This window comes from Urocitellus parryii, chromosome X (genome assembly GCF_045843805.1).
Source record: "Urocitellus parryii isolate mUroPar1 chromosome X, mUroPar1.hap1, whole genome shotgun sequence".
NCBI classification, from domain to species: domain Eukaryota; kingdom Metazoa; phylum Chordata; class Mammalia; order Rodentia; family Sciuridae; genus Urocitellus; species Urocitellus parryii.
In genome coordinates, this window is record NC_135547.1 from 44,521,456 (window position 1) to 44,541,826 (window position 20,371).

Here is a 20,371-nt window from a genome sequence, read left to right on the forward strand (position 1 = left end):
TATGTGGTGCTGAGAATTGAGCCCAGTGCCTCATGTATGCTAGGCAAGTATTCTACCACTGAGCTGTGACCCTGGCCCCCCTTGTACTCTTTATCATTTCTTTAAATCACAGAAAGTGCTGTCTAATCCAGAGATTTAATAAAAATATATTTTGTTGAAGTTTTAAAAAGGGTTGCTTTTGAGCATTTGATTCTTTTCATTCCTTTTATAATAAGCAAAATTTTATCTTCAGAATTTATTATTTTAACTGCACAGGATTATTAGCATTCCCATCTCCTGGAACATTTTTTTTACAATTTCAATTAACACATAATGTACATATTTTAAAGGTACAGTGTGACATTTAATTACATGTATATAATGTACATTGACCAATTGGGCTAATTAATGTTAATTTTGTGTTTGGAGTCTTTGAACTCCTCCCTTCTAGTTCTTCATTAACTATATATAATAGGATATTGTGAATTGTAGTCAAACAATATGTTGCAAAACACTAGAACTTATTACTTCATTGTAATATTAAAGAAGAACTAGTACACAATGATATAAAGTCTACATTATTTCTGAATTTTATCTGGAGTTCATATTTAGTGTCATGGGAAAAATAAATTGACCTTTTTATTTTTCCAATTGGGTAATGAAGTTCTCCCCACCACTACATGAACAATTCATCACTCCCCACTGACTTCTGCTGTTGTCTCCTCTTGCATATGTTAAATTCACAACCATTTGCACTAAAAGCATAAACCTGAAACTTGGTACTCTGAGTGTAATAATGCAACTCAGAAGTGGGCAGAGGATGGTTGCCAGGTAACAAGATGGATAGCTGCAATAAGGTGAGAAAGAGAAAGTAGAAAAAGCTTCTGTCAAGAAAGTTTTCCTTAAAAACTCCATCCTTGTTTGTGGCACTTGTTGCTATGACATTTGGTTTATTATGTCTGCAGATCTTTGATTTTCTCATGCATCATATGCATGTAATAACACATGGTGCTATGCAATGAAAACTAACCCAAGTAGCAAAACACAGGCTTTGGGGTCAGTCAGTCCTGTGTCTCATCCCTGGTTCCGTCACTAAATACCTACATGACCCTATGTAAGTTTCTTAACTTTCCATCTGTTTTCCTTATCTGAAATATGTGTCAATTAATAGCAATCAAATCAATAGTTAATTAGAAATTGTGTCACCTTTTCATTTCTATTTCAAAATGCCTGAAGAAAACAAAAGGAAAGGTTTATTTTGGTTCACAGTTTCAGAGGTTTCAGTCCGTGGCAACTTGGCCCCATTGCTTTTGGGTATGTGGTGAGACAGTACATTATGGTGGAGGAAAGTTTATTCACCCATCCTGGCCAGAAACCAAAGAGAGAGAGAGAGAGAGAGAGAGAGAGAGAGAGAGGGGGAGGAAAGGGCTGGTATCCCAATATGCCCTTAATGAGCATGCTTTCAATGACCTAACTTTACCACTAGGCCCACACATCCTAAAGATTCTACCACCTCCCCATAGTTCCACAGGCTGGAGACCAAACGTTTAGCATACCAGACTTTGGGGGACACTTAAGATTTAAACCATACCATAAATGAAAAATAATACTAATTCCTGTCTTAATACATTTAAAGGGCTTAGCCTGGGGTACCTGGCACATAATAAACTTCCAGTACATCACAGTTGTTATGATTTTAATTTTTGTTGCCCTTGTGTTAGGGTCAGGGAGATAAAGAAGATTCAACAAAGGAACTAGGCACCAAAGGGATCTGGAGAGGGAAGCCATGAGAGTAGTGTCATGGAAACAAGGGAAAATAGTATCAAGAAGAAGGGAGATAATGCAAAATGAGGTCACTCAAAGGCTGGTTTCTCCTGACCAGAAGAAAGAGCAATTTTCATCTTCACATTTTAATGACTAATGTGAATGAAGGGAGAAGGGAGGGGAAAATCTGATAATTTTAAATGAAGAGTATCAAACACAAAATCCTCTAAAAGTCTTCTTTCACTTAACCCCATTATTCAACCTAGGTCTTCCATATCCTCCTTAAAGAAGGTATGTATTTCAGGGCTGGAGTTGTAGCTCAGTGGAAGAGCGCTTACCTAGCATGTGTGAGGCACTGAGTTCAATTCTCAGCACCACATATAATAAATAAAAGCCCATCAATAACTAAGAAATATTTTTTAAAAAGAAGGTATGTGTTTCTCACATTAAGGAAAAGTCAATGTCACACAAATTGAAAAGGAAAGTATCAGTTTTGCATCATTTTTTAGTAAAGTAAAAATTCAGAGTTTCAAGTTTACACAATAGAAGAAGATGGGGAGGGAATAAAAGGGGAAAAATTCCAGAGCAGGTTTTCAAAGCAACAAGTCTATATGGCACCAAAGGGATCTGGAGAGGGAAGCCATGAGAGTAGTGTCATGGAAAGTTAAAACACCAGAGAAAACAAGTGCCATAGTAGGGATAGCATTTTTTTTCAACATGGCTTCTGAAAGAAATTGTGGCAACATAAATGGTAAATCTGGGTAAATCTTCAATGGCATTTCTAAAGTAAAATTAAGAATTGTTGAGCAGGAAAAGCAGGTAATGAAATGATTCTAATGATTTGGGATAAACGAACTATGGGTGGGTAGATATGGGAGGGGCTGGAGGGAAAAATAAAGGGCTATAAAACTATAAGAGTATTAGGGCCCCCTGTGGCTTTGAGGGCCTGAGTGAAGCTGCCCTTGCCTGCATGTGGGGGAGGGGTCCCCTTTGGCTCTACAGAGAGGGAGGTGGCTTCCAGAGGCCCAGAGGTGCCCCAAAGGAATTCATGGATTGGGCCTCTTAAGCCATCACCTCTGGTCAGGCCTCAGCTAAGGGGTCAGAGGCAGAAAGGCCCTGCCAGTCTCCTTCTGGCCTTGAGGGTCAAGGAGGCTGAGGTTTAAGGCCAACATGGAATGCTGGGGGCAGGAGGGGGGTGATGGGCAGAGCACAGGAGGCAGAGCCTCCACCCCTCTACTAAGAGATGAGAGAGGCTCCAGGGGAGGGGGCAGCTGTAAAGTGAGATTGTGGGGGTAGAGGTGGAACAGGACAAGAGGCCAGGGAGAAACAGAGCTGATGGGGCTGCTTCTGGAAGGAGAAGCAGTGCAAGGCAAGTTCTGGGTGTGGCAGCTCATGGAAGGCTGCATGGGTTTCTAGTAGCACCTGGCATCTCCTCCCTGGGGCCCCAGCCTGTACCTGCTTTGTCCCTACTGAGTGAGCCACAGCCTGCTGACTTATTTAGAGTCCCAGCACCTACCCTCTCCCCCTCCCCACCCACAGCCCAGGATCCTATCCTCCTTCCTGTTCCTGTCAATCTGGAGGTGAGTGCTGCTGCCTGGTCATCATGCCCTCCCCCCTCCTCTTCCCTACCCAGATAGCTGTATGCTTCCTCTCCACAGCAGGCCAGCTCCCGCTGCTGTCCATCCTTCTTCTCAGCCCTATTGAGACCAATTGCCTTCTGGATAAATTGCCTCAGGTCCTCACGTCAACATTCATTTCCCTCAGCACCCTGTTTAAATGAAACCATCCCCCCATCAGTCTGGTCTTGCTCAGAATAGGGACTGATGTACCTACAAGGAACATGGATCCTCAGGGACAGAGGTCAGATGTCATCTTTCATCACTCTCCAATCTCAGGTCAAGATACAGGGCAGGGGCATGTGTTCTTTCCAAATATTAACAGGAATGGAGCCTTGGGAACACCTGTTTTTTATTCTTCACCCACATATTTAGATCTCAGGATACATTAGAGGACATTGGGACATTATTAACTAGTAGGTGCAGATGTTGGCTATATGACTGAGGAGAAAGGTCAGTTGGGATAAGATGCTCTTGGAGAGATATTTAGTCAATTTCACTTTCCCTTCTTATCTGTAAATGAGATTGATAAAAAGCCCCACCTCATTGTATGATATCCCACATATAACTTCTATAATCGTTTTATTTTTCCTTTATCCTACTAAAAGTAACATCATACACAGATATTAAATGAGATGCTTATATATATATTCGATTACATAGAAGTCCACAAGATATATTTTTGGTGAAAAAATACACAGCACTTATATTTGATCACTTTCATCTATACATATATCTATTTGGGCACACAGGTACAGGCAAATATCCAGAAAGACATTCATCAAAGGGCTGACAATGGTTATAACAGGGGTGAGATTTCCAGGTAATTTATACTTTTGTTCTTGTATTTTTCTTTATTTTTGAAAGGTTTAAGATACTCTTCATAAACAGAATAAAATCTTCAAAGAAAGACACACAAAGAGAGAATAGGCCTTTAAGCAGGCTGAAGAGGGAGCAAGGACAGAGGTCAGGGCATCCTTCTCCACTGCACTGGTATTCACGATCTCATTTTATTCCCAAAGGAAAACTTCATTGTGGATTAATTCATGCAGGTAGAAGCACCCCACCCCCACCCCACCTGCAGTTTCCCAAGCATCGGACTCTGAATACAGTTAAGGGTTCATTTAGGGCTGGGTCTAGCACCATACTGTGGCTCAGAAGGATCCTTGTGTTCTCGAAAGACCTCCCTTGCCCTCTCCTCTGTATGTGTTAGCTCCTGCAGAGTGATGATCAGATTCTCAAAAACCTGGGCCTTGTTGCTTTCATTGACACAGGTTTCTTTTGAATGGCCCTCCTTACCACAATAGGAGCATCGAATTATGTACTTGCGCTTCCTGATTCTACGAATATCCCCAGGACCATCATTCTTATTCCCAGAATGGCCACTGGTAGAAGGAGATTCAGGCCCATAATTACTGGGGGGATCAATGACCACAACCTGGTCCTGAGATCTGGCCCTGCCTCTGGGAGGGGTGCCTGAGGATGACAGTGGAGGGTCCCCAGACTCCACCAGGATCACATCCTCATCTGAGTCATCAAGGGTATCATCTATCTCTATCACGTTGCCATTGTAGTCTGCATTACTGATCTCTATTGGCTGAGGGCCCTGAAATGCCACAGGGCTAGCTGCCCTCTCCATTACTGGCTCAGATCTTTTGGGCCGCTTCCGTTTAATAAAAGCGTCATCCCAATCTTCTTCCTCCCTTATCATCCTGATTAACTCCAGGAAACTGGGAAGATGCTCCTGCTCATTTGCATACATCCTGAGAAGACCCTTAAGCCTGAAGCGCAGGTCTCTATTCAGCTCAGCCCCTGCCAGGAGCTGGCGCAGTCGAGTCTGGTTTGCATCTTTCTCAGCTAGGATGCCTGCCTGAATAGCATTCTGGAGCTGCACCTCCAGACGGATCACATAAAGGGAGGCTTTCTCCCCTTCTGCCTGCAGGGTGTTAAAAAAATTACCATGGGCGGTCACATTGCTCTGAGACTCCCCAAACACCAGTTTCATTGCTCGCAAAAAATCCGACACATTCAAGTTGGGGTTGGCAGCCTGGAGCAAACGCATGACCTCCCGGGCAGGGCCCCTAAGGGTTTTCATCAGGCGGTTGAGCTTTTGTTCTTCTGACATATTCCAATCTGGCAGGACCCCATTCACTTGGGTCAGCCAGTTTTCAAAGGTTTCTTCCCCCTGGGCTGGCACCACCCTCCCCGAGAACAACTTCATGTTTCTTTCTGCCATGCTGACCATTAAAGGACCGAGACTCTGCCCCAGAGACCTCAACATGGAATGGGCCCAAGGAGGTAAAGGCGCATTCTGCCGCCGGCTGTTACCCACATGTGTAATGATGTTAGCCATGACTCAAGGCGATAGGGTATCTTAGTGCAAGATGCTCAGGCTTTTCAAAAAGCCTAATTTGCAGGAATACCCAGAGCAAGTTTCCTGGACCGTGCCTTGTAGGGACTGTAAGAGGGAGAGAAAAAAAAGTCAATAAAGCTGCAGGGAACCAGTCTGCTGTAGCATTCTTTAAGCTCTTGAATACCCTGCAGTAGGTTTTATCTGCCCATTGCCCTAAAAAATATCCTTCAGGTGACTGGTAGTTAAAATCATTCAAAATAACAAGGTGTCCCTGTGCTAGACTTTTTTTTTTTCAGTCATATCTATATCCCTTCCCACCTTTCCTTAAGGAGGGGCAGGAACTGTTGTTTAGAATTGTAGGTAAAAACCTTTGAAGCCAATGTTGAGCTCTCAAAAATAGAGTGCAACGGTGTAAGTCTCACAGATTTATGATAATAAGTAAAATATCCATTGATCTGATGGTCTTAGATCTCAATCACACCCCTTTCTCAAAGTCTACCCGGTTTTGGATTCTTACGCGTGCTGGGAAATTAGTGCTTGCCTTTATTTCATGTCCGGCCTCTGCAACAGGTGTCTTCAATGAGAGAGCTTGTCTCCCCAGTATGGCCGATCTTTGTCCACAGGGGGTCGCAGATCCGGGTGCTCTGAGCTTGGAGACTGCGCCACTGCGAAGGGATTGGAAGGGTCAAAGACGTCAGAAGCTGCCTCACCCGTCATGCCGCTACCCGCCCCCACCTCCACTATCACCAGGCAGAAAATTCCTTCTCCCATCTTTTGAATACCCCCACCCCCATTATATCCCCCCCCCCCGGGAAACCATAAGCCTACCAGTTCTGCAATCAGATGCACAGAATTCAAGTTCAAAATTGGCTTTAATGGACTGCTATGGAGAAAGGGAATAGGAGTTAGATATCCCCACACCTTCGTATTTCATTTCAGGAAGAGATGAGATGCAAAGGGGATTCAAAGATAGCTTGAGAATCCTCTTTCATGCCCCTTGCCACCTCCCTAAAAATACCCCCTCCCCAGCCCTGGCAAATCCTACCCAGTCGCATCCAGGTGAACCCCACCTCCTTCCTCAGTGCAGCCAGGTCACGGGAGTGCGCCTTCCCCTGCTTTGCAGATACTGATTCTCCCAAGCCGGTAGCCGCCCGGCTCAGAACCGGTGGGCCTTCACTCTCTACTCTCTGCGTCATGCGAATTCCGCATCCCCCCCCCCCCCCTTTACCTTGGCTCCGCAGGTGGGCAACGGATGCTCTGGCGTCGCCTACAGTTCGGTTTCACCTTCCAGTCTCTGTGGCCCTGCAGGGGAAAAGGATGGCGCCTTCTCGGCTGCTAACGAACGCGGGCTGCCAGACCCTGCAGCTCAGCAAGGCTGCCCAGAGAGGGGCGGCTGAGTCTAGGCAGCGCGGTTTCCAAGGCAGCCGCGGCTGCCCCCGCCCTCCGGCTCGGCCCGCCTGCCCAGCAGCGGCGGCTGCTTTTAGCCTCTGCCCATTGAGACAAAAGAGTGTGACGAGGGGCGGCGTGGCCAATCAGCGGGGCGCGAGGGCCGCCTCCCCGCGCAGCCAAGGGCCCTGATGCTCAAGCTAGCAAGAGGGGGGGAGCGGGCTGGCGGGGGCTGCGGCAGACAGGCGCGGGAGCCAGCGCGGCGTCAAGTGCAGCTCGGACCCACGGACCGGGCCCATTTACATTTCACTCGTGAGTTTGCTGCTTCCTCTCACTTCCCTTCTTCCAATCCCCTTCCGCCTCGGCTCTCCTCTGCTCTTTGAGACTGGATGCTTTAAACACGAGGTGGGACAGAAAGCAAGTGAACAATGAGAGTTCCTCACCTTTGTATAGAGGGAAGGGGGGTGGGTGGGAAGCATCTACTTTTTCCGCTTTCCATGTCCAAGTGCGCTCACATGGACATCTCATTTATTCTTCACAGTCTCCTTGAGAAGGCGGTAGCAGTGTGCCCATTTAACAGAGAGGGCGACATAAACACCCAGGCAGTACGGTTAGAAGTGCAGAGCTAAAAGCTGACACTCAAGTCGTCATATCTGACTTCAAAGGCAGTTCTTTGTAAACACTCCTTTCTACCATCATATTAAGGGTTAGTTGTGAAAAGCCTAAGTGGGCACGAGAGGACCAATTTGGGGCTGTGTAGAATTAGCGAGCAAAGACTGCTATCTCCGTTTTACAGATGAGGAAATTGAACCAAAAGGAGCTTAAGCGTCTTGCCCTGTATCCTGCAGCAAATAAGTAGCAGTGTCCGATTTTGCACCCCAGTCCGTTGTTCTGTTGATGCCAGGTTTTTGCCCTGCTGCGCTGCCTGGAGAACATTTTATGTAAGTAGTCTCAAACCATTTCAACAGCAACCTTGGTGTGATGGTGGTGCTGAGGGATGGGGTGAGGTGGGAATGGGGAAAACAAAAGAAGAGGAAGGCAATCTTTATGGTACCCATTGTACAGAAGAGGAAACTGATGCACTTTTCTTTTCCTTTTTTTTTTTTACACTAGATTTTACCCCACAACAAGCTGGCCAGTTTATACAAATAACATTATTTCTATAGCCCATTATGACTCCCAAAGGAGACAAGGCTCAGAGAGATGAAATAACTTGCCTAAAATTATCAGGTGAAGTCAAAATTTTGAATGAGTCTCTGAATACAGAATTCATGCTATTAACCAAAATGTGGGTAACCAGGCTGGCTGCCTCAGAGTCATCTTGGAGAGCTTTGCAAGATGCAGATTCCTGGGCCATGTCTGGGGGTTTTGTCAAGGACTAGAAGTGAGCAGTGTGATCTGTATTTTTAACCATTGCTGTAGTTGATTCTGAGGTGTAGACCACTGTTTTAAGTGCCACACCATGCTGTAGGCTGTAAGTAAATGGGCCTGTCATCAGTATATTTGTCCAGAGCATACCTGTCATGAAATGTTACTCCCAGGCAAAGGTTCCTTCCTACGGTCCTTCCTGAAATTGTATGCAAAGAATTTGAACTCTGTGTGTTTTTCTGAGTCTACAGCTTTGTCAATGTTTGAATGGATCTATGGCCCCCAAACAGTTAAGAACCACTCTGCAACAGTCTTTCTTCATGACATCTTCCTCCTTCAACTCCTGCTTGAGGAAGAAGTGTGAGAAATGAAACACTATTTGACCTCACCCCCACACCACAGCTCTGTGCCGCTGATATAGCTCTTTCATTTCCTGGCTCAAGGATAGGTTGCTAGGTTGCCCTTCTGTGAGCTCTTCAGGAGACTTCTCCTTTGCTGGCTTTGGCATCACTGGCCCCAGAGAAGGAGCAGCTCCATGGAAACGGCATGCAGGGCTGTCCAGAGTGAATGGGCCATGAAGCCAGTGGGTAGAAAACCTGCTCCATTTTCTTTGACGTCTGGTTCTTAGAGAGCAGGTATTACTTCCCTTATGTAGCCTGTGACCAGGAGACCTTGATGGGACTTGTTCTTGATTCCTGGTGCTTGGAAATAAATGAGCAGTTTGATGGTGTTCAACCCTGTTTGGTTCAGCTTCAACCTATTGAGGTACTTCACCTGTTTCTTTCTGCCCTCTTATTTACAACCTTGTTATCTGGAATTTCTTGGAATAACCAATCCAGATTTGGAGGGGGGAAGCACCTTCCATTCCAGAATTGTGGCCTTCCTCTTGGGGATGGAACAGTGTTTTAGTGGTGGTAGAAGGTGGAAAGTGCTAGAGGCACAAAGAAGATGGATTGTGCATCTTGCACAGGTAGGGGTGAGGCTGGAAGTAGCAATTGGGTATCCTTTAGACTCTTGCTTCTGCTCCCAGTGCTATGATGTTTGACCCTGGCCTCTCAGCAGACTCATATTCTATGTTTTTATTGGCCTTATCTCTAAATTGTGTATATGCCATTGGACCTGGTGAGGGTGGAAACAGATAGGACCAAGAATATATCTCAGTATTCTGACAAAAATACTAAAGGCAAATGAATTGTGTAAAGGTATAGGATTGGGCCATTAGAACAAAGTAAGGGTCTCTTTGAGCAGCCTTGGGAGCAACATTGCAAATTTGCAAGTCCACTCCAATTGGATACAAAGATTCCTTATCTCTGGCCTCATATGTGGGAGTGTGTTCCAAATGATGGTTCTAATGAGACCACATTTTCCAGTTTCAACAAATAAGCCTTTTAAAAGCTTGAAGGTTAGGAGATAAAGCTCTCAGATGATACAATAATAGCAACTTTTGGCTCCCTGCCTCCTCCTTGCCAGGAACTTTCCATCTGTTATTTCATTTAAGTTTCTCAGCAACCTTTTTGAGACAGGTATTGTGATCCCATTTTGTAGAGCAGGAAACTGAGTTTCAGGGAGGTTAAGTAACTTGTGTTAGGCCACACAACTTGAAAGTAGAGCTACTGGACTCTAGCCCAGGGCTGGCAGGGTCCAAAGCCCATGAAAACTCTACTGTCTTCCAAACAAGCAACTTAAAATGCATTCTGCAGAGCTGGTAGAACACTTGCCTAGCATGTCTAAGGCACTGGGTTGATCCCCAGTATTGAGGGGGAAAAAAAAAAAACATTTGCAGATGACCCCTGCATACCACCAATGGCAGCCTTTGGAATCATTTAGTTGTAATCATACCTTTTTGATATTATCTCATTTTTTTAAAAAAATGAAACTACTAACATCAGTTATGGAGCAACTTATATCCTCAGATGTTTTTTTGTTGTTGTTGCGTTGTTTGGTACTGGGGATTGAAGCCAGGGGCCCTTAACCACTGAACCACATCCTCAGCCATTTTAAAATTTTATCTAGAGACAGAGTCTCACTGAGTTGCTTAGGGTCTTGCTGAGAAGCTGAGGCTGGCTTTGAACTTGCAATCCTCCTGCTTCAGCCTCCCAGGCCACTGGGATTACAGGTGTGTGTCACTGCACCTGGCTCCCCAGTTTTATATGATTCATCGCATGCAAACTTTTTTTTTTGGTACTAGGGATTGAACACAGAGGTGCTTAGCCACTGAGCCAATCCCCATCCACAGCCTTTTTTATATTCTGAGGCAGGGTCTTACTTAGTTGCTTAGGGCCTTGCTAAATTGCTGAGGCTGGCTTTGAACTAGAAATTCTCCTGTCTCAGCCTCCTGAGCCATGATGGGATTACAGGCATGGACCACCATGCCTGGCTCATGCAACTTTCTTAACAGTTAGTTCATAAATAATGACACTAGGACTCGAGAAGGTTAGGAAGCTTGACTAAGGTTATAAATTTAGGAAATGGCAGAGTGAAACTCAAACTCCAGGGCTGCCTGACTGCAAAGTCCATGTATGTTCCCTGCAACATGCTGCAGTGGGGAAAACAAATATGGCCGTCATTCCATATTGGCTCCTCTGTCAGCCACGGCTCTGTCTCCTTTCACTGTCTGCTGGCAGCCACAAGCATAACTCACACTTTTTTTTTTTTTTTTTTTGGTACCAGGGATTGAACTCATGGGCACTCGCCCACTGAGCCATATCCTCAGCCCTATTTTGTATTTTAGAGACAGGGTCTCACTGAGTTGCTTAGTGCTTTGCTTTTGCTGAAGCTGCCTTTGAACTTGTGATCCTCCTGCCTCGGCCTCACTAGCCGGTGGGATTACAGGTGTGCACCACCGTGCCCGGCTCCACTCATACTTTTAAGTCTGTGCTTTAGGCCTCTTCCTCAGCCTAGACACTTGCCCTCAATCTTCTACCTAGCAAAAGCCTACTCACTGTATAAGGATTGAAATCAGATGCCTTTCCTCAGAGAAATATTTTGTTAACACATATTAATTGTACACATTCATGAAATTCAGTGTGATGTTTCCACATATACATACAGCATAAACTGATCATATCCACCCACCCTTCTTCCACCTTTCTCTCACCTTCCCAACCTCCCCAACCTCTAGTATTCTACATTCAAATTGACATTTTTAGTTTCTACATATGAGAGAGAACATGCAGTACTTGTCTTTCTATATCTGGCTAATTTCATATAATATCCTCTAGTTTCATCCATTTTGCTAAAAATGACAGGATTTCATTGTTATTTATGGCTGAATAATATTTCATTGTGTATATACCACATTTCTTTATCCTTTTATCTGTTGATGGGCAGCTAGGGTAATTCCCTGTCTTGGCTACTGTAAAGAGTGCTGCAATAAACATGGGCATGAAGTACTTCATTGGAATGCTGATTTCATTCGCTTTGGATATATACCCAGGAGTAGATAGCTGGATCATATGGTAGTGTTATTTTTAGTTTTCTGAGGAACCTCCATATTTTCCATAGTAGCTGTACTCATTTATGTTCCCACAAGCTTTGAGTGTCCCCTATCTTGAGTGGAACACATTGTTCTTGTCTTTCTGCTTTGACCTTGATTAGTGTCTCATTTTGTCTTCCAGTAAAGTTGAGCTTATTGTTGAGCTGTCTCACCCACTGAATTTTCAAGGCCTTGAGAGCAGGCACCCAGTCCTATTCATCTCTAGCTATGCAGTAATTTAATGGCTTAGAAGATGATCAATACATGTTAGTAAGGTGTTCAAAGGACTGGCTAAGGATGCCCCAAATGAATGGACAAATGTTGAGCTGGATCTGGGGATGGTCACACTGGATACCCATTTGCACTAGACTGGTGAGAGGAGTCTGGACTACCCTGGGGTCATCTGACTGTGTTGTAAACATAGGAGGCAGATCATAGGGTTCAGGTGATAACTGCTCATGCCCAACTCCAGGCCCATTCTCCACTTTGGAATTCATGTTGAAGGGACAGACTCTCCTGGATCACTTATGGTGCATGTCTGCATTCATGGAAGAAAGGCCTTTCCTGGCTCCCATATGAACATAAGGTTTGTTCCACCATGCTTCTTCTGGTTATGGCTAGCTTGACAGTGTCCTGTAGGAGCAAATGCTCTGTGGAGACAGAGGATAAGGTTGGGAAGCATCATTTTTAAATATATTTTTTGTTTAAGCCACCAAGTCATGGATTCTCAGCCACTTGATTTCTTTTTGTTATTATTGTTGATGGATTTTTATTTTATTTGCTTATTTATATGTGGTGCTGGGAATCGAACGCAGTACCTCATGCATACAAGACAAGCACTCTATTGCTGAGCTACAACTCCAGCCTCGCCCCTCGATCTCTTATATTTTTGATCTTTGAAGCCACCTTTGTGGTAAGTCTTATGGCCCTCATTTTATAGCTGAAGAATATGAGACTGAATGAAGCTAGAGTCTTGCCCAAGGTTACACAGCTAAGCAAATAATGAAGACATGATTCAGTCTCAGATCAGTAGGTCCCCAAAGAATCTTAACAGAAAAATACACAGAAGATATGTGGGCTTCCTTTCCCCTATAAAATAGAAATATATTTATAAAATGATGAATTAGATATTTAAGGTAAAGTGTTTCTAAATTATTGTTTATCTTTAATCTCTCAAAAACATTTGCATAAATGACAGAAGGAAGGGGTAGAAAAATATAATTCCTCTACAACTATTTCCCCATATTTACCCCCTATAAATTACGTAGTTATAGGGATACCTACAGAACATTTTGCCCTTTCTCCTCATTTTATAACCAAGGTGTCATGAATTTCTAAAGGTCATATTAAAAAGTTGATAACAGAACTGATGCTTAGAAACCAGTCTGCCAAATCCTAGCCATTTTATTTTATTTATTTATTTAAAAATTTTTTTAGTTGTAGGTGGACAAAATATTTTTATTTTATTTTTTTTATGTGGTGCTGAGGATCGAACCCAGTGCCTCACACATGCCAGGCAAGCATTCAACCACTGAGATATAGCCCCAGCCCCAATCCTAGCCAATTTATATCTGCTAAATCAGCCTGCCTCATAGAGTCAGTGAACCCAGATTTATAAAAAGGTGGGGAGAAAATAAAATATTACTGCACTCTGAGTTAGAAGAGGAGACAAACATTTTGCTCACCACCTGTCTTTACTTAGGTATACAAAAGACTTACGAAACAAGACCTTTGATAGAAGAATTTACTGTTGGGGCCCTTGTGGCTTTGGGGACCTGAGTGGAGCTGCCTCCTGCCTGCGAGTGGGGGAGGGGTCCCTTTTGGCTCTACAGAGAGGAAGGTGGCTTCCAGAGGAGCCATCACCTCTGGTCAGGCCTCAGCTAAGGGGTCAGAGGCAGAAAGGCCCTGCCAGTCTCCTTCTGGCCTTGAGGGTCAAGGAGGCTGAGGTTTAAGGCCAACATGGAATGCTGGGGGCAGGAGGGGGGTGATGGGCAGAGCACAGGAGGCAGAGCCTCCACCCCTCTACTAAGAGATGAGAGAGGCTCCAGGGGAGGGGGCAGCTGTAAAGTGAGATTGTGGGGGTAGAGGTGGAACAGGACAAGAGGCCAGGGAGAAACAGAGCTGATGGGGCTGCTTCTGGAAGGAGAAGCAGTGCAAGGCAAGTTCTGGGTGTGGCAGCTCATGGAAGGCTGCATGGGTTTCTAGTAGCACCTGGCATCTCCTCCCTGGGGCCCCAGCCTGTACCTGCTTTGTCCCTACTGAGTGAGCCACAGCCTGCTGACTTATTTAGAGTCCCAGCACCTACCCTCTCCCCCTCCCCACCCACAGCCCAGGATCCTATCCTCCTTCCTGTTCCTGTCAATCTGGAGGTGAGTGCTGCTGCCTGGTCATCATGCCCTCCCCCCTCCTCTTCCCTACCCAGATAGCTGTATGCTTCCTCTCCACAGCAGGCCAGCTCCCGCTGCTGTCCATCCTTCTTCTCAGTGGCGTGCCTTCTGGACAAACTGTCTCAGGTTTGCACTGAGCATTCATTTCTTTTTGCTTACTGTATTTATTTTCTTCCCCCCCTTTTTCTTCCTCCCTCCCTTCTTACCCCCCCATTTTTTTGAAACAGGTTTTTACTACATCACCCAGTCTAGTTTCCAGCTCACAGGCTCAAAGGTAGTCTCCTGCCTCAGCTTCCCAAGTATCTGGGATCACAGTCATAAACCACCATGGCTGGCTCTCATTTATTTTTTTAAGTATTTTTTAATTGTAGGTGGACATAATATTTTTATTTTATTTATTTATTTTCATGTGGTGCTGATGATCGAACCCAGGGCCTCACATGTACTAGGTGAGCACTCTACCACTGAGCCACAACCACAGCCTCTCTCATTTCCTTTTGATCCCAAAGTTCTACCATTCTCCTCGTTCCCAAATTGGTTCTCATAATACTCCACCTGCTTCCAGACCTTTTAATAATTTAATAGTTTACATTACCTTTTCTTTCTAGTACTGTGATTCTGAAACCCAGGGCTGTTTTGAATCCTTGGGGACTAAGGGTTATGTCTAGGGAAATTTTCAATTGTCACATTGGGTGGGTCTTAATTGGTATGCAGTGAGTAGAAGCCAGGCATGCCACTAAACTTCCTATCTTGCACAGGACTAGAACTGATAATAAATATCCTGCTCACAATGTCAATGGTGTCAAAGTTGTGAAACACTGCTTTATTATTTAGGTACTCCTCTTTTCTTAAAAAAAATGTAGTTGTAAATGGACAGCATGCCTTTAGTTTATTTGTTTCATTTTCTTGTGGTGCTGAGGATTGAACCCAGGGTCTCACACATGCTAGGCAAGTGCTCTGCCACTGAGCCACAACCCCAGCCCCATAGGTACTCTTGTTAAAGGTTAAACTTGGAATTTGCCAGGTGCTGAACTTCTTGGCATTGTACTACAAGGGGCAGCTGCTTTTTCCTTCTCTCAATTGGGAGAGGGGTCCAGGCATTGCTTTAAGACAGCTACAATTTAGGCAGAAATCTATAGGGGGTAGAGAAATTCTCCCCTCCCCATATTTACTACCAACTTTTACTTATTTATTTATTTAGGTACTGGGGATTAAATCCAGAGGCACTTAACCATTGAGCCACATCCCCAGGCCCTTTTAAAAAAATATTTATTTTTTAGTTATAGTGGACACAATATCTTTATTTTATATTTATGTGGCATTGAGGGTCGAACCCAGGGCCCTCGCACGTGCTAGACGAGTGCTCTACCTCTGAGCCACAACCGTGGCCCCACCCCAGCCCTTTTTTATATCTTATTTTGAGACAATGTCTTGCCAAATTGCTTAGGGCCTTTCTAAGTTGCTGAGGCTGTCTTTGAAATTGCAATCCTTCTACCTCAGCCTACGGAGTAGCTGGGATTACAGGCATACCCCACTGTGCCCGGAACTACCAACTTTTTTAGAGGAAGTGTTGCACCACATCTTTTGAACACCTTTTTTTTTTGGTACTAGGGATTGAACCCAGGGATCTTAACCACTGAGCCACATCCCAGCCCCTTTTAAAAAGTATTTTATTTAGAGACAGGGTCTCAGTGAGTTGCTTAGGGCCTTGCTAAGTTGCTGAGGCTGGCTTTGAATTCATGATCCTCCTGCCTCAGCCTCCCGAGCTGTTGGGATTACAGGCACGCACCAGCTCGCCCCACCTCTGAATGCCTTTTTAAAGAAAATTTGAGGGGGCCTAATGAGTGTAGTTTAGTGGTAGAGTACTTTACCTAGCATGTAGGAGGCCCTGGGTTCAATCCCTAGTGTTACACATACACATACAATGTTTTTGGAAAGAAAATAGTAACAGTCTAGTAGTAATTAATAAAATGCAAAGTTTTACTCAGTGAAAGTTGAATGCAATAGGTTTTAGAGCCCTCTCTCTTCAGTTTTCATGATTTTAATTTGTAATCCTTTAAATATTGGAATATTTGCTGTGTCTAGATGTGACTATGAAAAACTATCTTGGGCTTGGATTGTTGTGCAGTAGTAGAGCGCTTGCCTAATGTGTGAGCCTTTTGGGTTCAATCCTCAGCACCACATAAATATAAATAAATAATTAAAATAAAGGTATTGTGCCCATCTACAACTAAAAAGAAAATGAAAAAAAACCCCTTAACTATATTTTAATTTAAGGCTGGTGAATTCTTAATTTGTTAAGGGTATGCCTGTTTCTCAGAAACTGGCTCAAAGTGTTGCTTATTTACGTAGACTTGAGTTTCTTGGGTCTCTGTTTCTAACCAAGCAATGATAATGCTGGCCAACATATTTAAATTGTCAATCTAACTCTCATCACCTTTGCCAGTTTCTTCCAGCTGCAACCAGTTGTCTTCAGCATGGGGGAGCAGAACCACTCTGCAGGGAAAGAGCTTCAGCACAGGACACGAACAGAGGCTCCAGCAAAGAAAAACTGGCACCCCCAAGCCTACACTCTTGGGGCCATTTCCAACTTTATGTCTACTTTTCTGACCTTTCCCATCTATAAGGTGGTATTCCGGCAGCAGATCCATGCTATGGCAGTGTCAGAGGCTGTGAGACAGCTTTGGCATGAAGGTCCTCAGTACTTCTACAGGGGAATCTACCCTCCTCTTCTCTCCAAGACATTGCAAGGGACTCTGCTATTCGGGACTTATGATAGCCTGCTGTGCTCTCTTTCCCCTGATGGGCCACATTCCCTGGGACACCGATGGACTGCAGGGCTCATGTCTGGGGTGGTGGAGGCTGTGGCACTCAGCCCCTTTGAAAGAGTTCAAAATGTCCTCCAGGATGGTCGCAAGCAAGCTCGCTTCCCCAGCACCTTCAGCATTCTTAAGGAATTCAACTCTTATGGGCTGTGGGGGCGGCTGTCACTGGGCTATTATCGGGGTTTCTGGCCTGTCCTTGTCAGGAATAGCCTGGGGAGTGCTCTCTATTTCTCTTTCAAGGACCCCATCCAGGATGGCTTGGCAGAGCAAGGCCTGCCCCATTGGGTTCCTGCACTGGTGTCTGGTAGTGTCAATGGAACAATCACCTGTCTAGTTCTGTATCCTCTGATTGTGCTGGTTGCCAATATGCAGTCCCATATTGGCTGGCAGAGAATGCCAAGCCTGTGGGCTTCTGCCCAGGATGTGTGGGACACTCGGGGTCGAAAGGTACTCCTGATCTACCGAGGAGGTTCCCTAGTTATCCTAAGGTCCAGCGTGACGTGGGGCCTCACTACTGCTATCCACGACTTCCTGCAGAGGAAGTCTCACTCCAGGAAAGAGCTGAAAGACTGACTAGCTGCAGGAAGTGTGGCCATGGCATCTTTGTTCTTCTCAATCTTCCATGGTTGCTCCTATCTAACTTACTTCTTTGGCTTGGTTACCTAATGCAGCCATTTTTTAGCATCTGTCATTGCAGAAGTTCCCAACTACTAGCCTGTTGGGAACAGACAAAGCCCAACAGGAACTTTTGGTCAGAAAGAGAAAGTCCCTCCAGTCTATCCACAGCTTCAGTAGCCTCAGAGCCAGGAGGCCTTTAAATAACTTGTAACCTAGATTAAATGTCATTCTATTAAGGGATTCCTTAATAAGAAGACAGTTCAGCAGATGAATTGACTCAGGCTTTCTGAGTTCTGGGACCACTCCAGGTGTCCTCCAGACCAAATTGAGATCTCCAGTTTCAAAGAACTATTCTTGACATTGAAGATGGAGATTCCATGAACCTTCTCAGATTGTCACATTCACTGCCTCTACCCCAGTCACTAACCCTTCTTCAGGCTATAGGGCCTAGTTTCAGGGTAGCAGCTGTGGCTGGAAATCTTAAATTTGGTTCGCTTCATCTCATCAGGTGCCACAAGATCTGGTAGGGCTAAAAATGGAAGTGTGAAGAAATTTGGTTCCTGATGGAAATAATATAGATTTTGAAAGATGAGATTTAATTACATGCAAAATAGAAAAAAAATTACAATAGGTTGCTTGGTGTTACCTGCTGGGACATTTTTGATATCAAGGTAACATAGCCTAGAAACTACTTGAGTTTCCCTAAGAAATCTGGAAGTGAAATCACCATATCTCTTCACAAATAATTATGTATTTTGTTGATGTGGATAGTTACTATGACATAAAGATCAGAAATTTTAGTCCTGTCATTCAGAGACATTAAAAATATGGTCTCACTATAACTTAAACATTAACACACTGCTCCCACTTACGTGGACCCCATAAGCCAGCAAAATGAATTATTGTTTCCTTCCCAAACATGCCATGAATTTAACCCATGGTCATACTTTGGCCCATGCTATTCCCTCTTTGCCTGCAGTTCTTCTTTTGGCCAGTCTGCCCAAATCCTTCTAGTTCTTCAAAGCCCAGCTCAGATACCACCTTCTGTATGGAGCTGCTTCTCCATTTCCCCTACCTGAATGTGACATTAGTATCTTATGATGCCCCTTTCCAACAGCACATCAATGTGGCACTATTTCCATAATGTCACTGATTTGGCTTCGTGTTCTTGGTGTTCTTCAATACCTCCTACTAGACTGTAAAACTTCTTGAAAGCAGGGATTCTTGTATATGAATTTTTAAATCCTCCATTGTGCCTAGGTGCTCAATAATGTTGGTGAATTATTGAATTGATTATCAAGCTGTGATATGGTCTATATCCTCAGGGTGCTGTCCCTTGTACATGAAAATAATGTTACTGACTCATTGTCAGCAAGATACATCCCTTTTGGGGTGTGTTTTGTTTTCTTTTAATAGTGGATTTAGTTTTGTGCTAATGATAATGATTTCAACAATGATGATGATAATAATAATAATAACACAAATGATGATGATAATAATCATAACAATAAATGACTTTCAATGAGAACACAAGGATGAGTTTGTGGTTTTTTTTTTTGGTGGTGTCAGGGATTGAACCCAGAACTTTGTGCATGTAAGGCAAGCACTCTACTACATGGGCCATATCCCCAGCCCCTGAGTTTGTGTTGTTGATGGCATATTTTTTATTAAGACCCCTTTAGCAACTGAAATTTCAGGAACAGAATCACATTGCATAGCTATCCCATTCATTTCCACTGTGGAATTTTGAGTATTTCCAAGATGGCATGTGTTGTAATTCTTCCCTTATATCATGATAATGCCCTCCACTTGCACTTCCTTGCTGACCTAAATGTGTCCTTTATAATAACTGGATTTTAGATCTAGCAATGAGAATTCTCCACTGAATGTGATAAAAACTAAAGACACAGTTATTGACCATATAGTATTAGCATTTGCAGAGGATAGGAAAGGCAGCAGAATATAACAGACACTAGTACGGCAGTATGTAAAACAGTGGATGTGTAACCGATGTGATTCTGCAATCTGTATACGGGGTAAAAATGGGAGTTCATAACCCACTTGAATCAAAGTGTGAAATATGATATGTCAAGAACTATGTAATGTTTTGAACAACCAACAATAAAAATTTTTTAAAAATTAAATAAAATAATGTGACCAAAAAATATAAAAAGTATTAGCATTTGCACTGAGGTCAATAGGACATGGATGTCCAGAAGAGCTACAGGTGAGCTTCCACATCTGCAGAACTGGATGTATTGGAGTAATGCTGTTGGCCCTCTCTGCCTTTAGGTTCCACATTCTTCATTCAATTAATTATGGATAGAAAATATTTGGAAAGAAATTATATCTGTACTGAACATAGAAAGCCTGTTTTCTTGCCACTGTTCATTAAATATAGTATAAGCACCATTTACATAGAATTTACCTTGTATTAGGGATTACAAATAATCTGGAGATGATTTAAAGTATAGGATGGGAAGTTATATGCAACTGTGCCATTTTTTAAATAAGGGACTTGGGTGTCTGTGGATTTTGGTATCCATGGGGAATCCTGAAACCAATCCCCTCTGGTCATGGATGCATGACTGTACTTGTGG

At 43.9% G+C, this 20,371-nt stretch overlaps 2 protein-coding genes across 2 annotated transcripts; one reads left to right on the forward strand and one right to left on the reverse strand.

Moving 5' to 3' along the window:
• Positions 1-4,479: 4,479 nt before the first annotated feature.
• Positions 4,480-5,712, reverse strand: Zcchc18 (zinc finger CCHC-type containing 18). Its single transcript, XM_026402867.2, has one exon. It carries the CDS (start codon positions 5,710-5,712, stop codon positions 4,480-4,482), a length of 1,233 nt encoding a protein of 410 aa, XP_026258652.2.
• An 11,069-nt stretch (positions 5,713-16,781) lies between these two features.
• Positions 16,782-17,726, forward strand: Slc25a53 (solute carrier family 25 member 53). The gene has a single exon (XM_026402866.1). It carries the CDS (start codon positions 16,806-16,808, stop codon positions 17,724-17,726), a length of 921 nt encoding a protein of 306 aa, XP_026258651.1. The 5' UTR covers positions 16,782-16,805.
• The last annotated feature ends 2,645 nt before the right edge of the window (positions 17,727-20,371 follow it).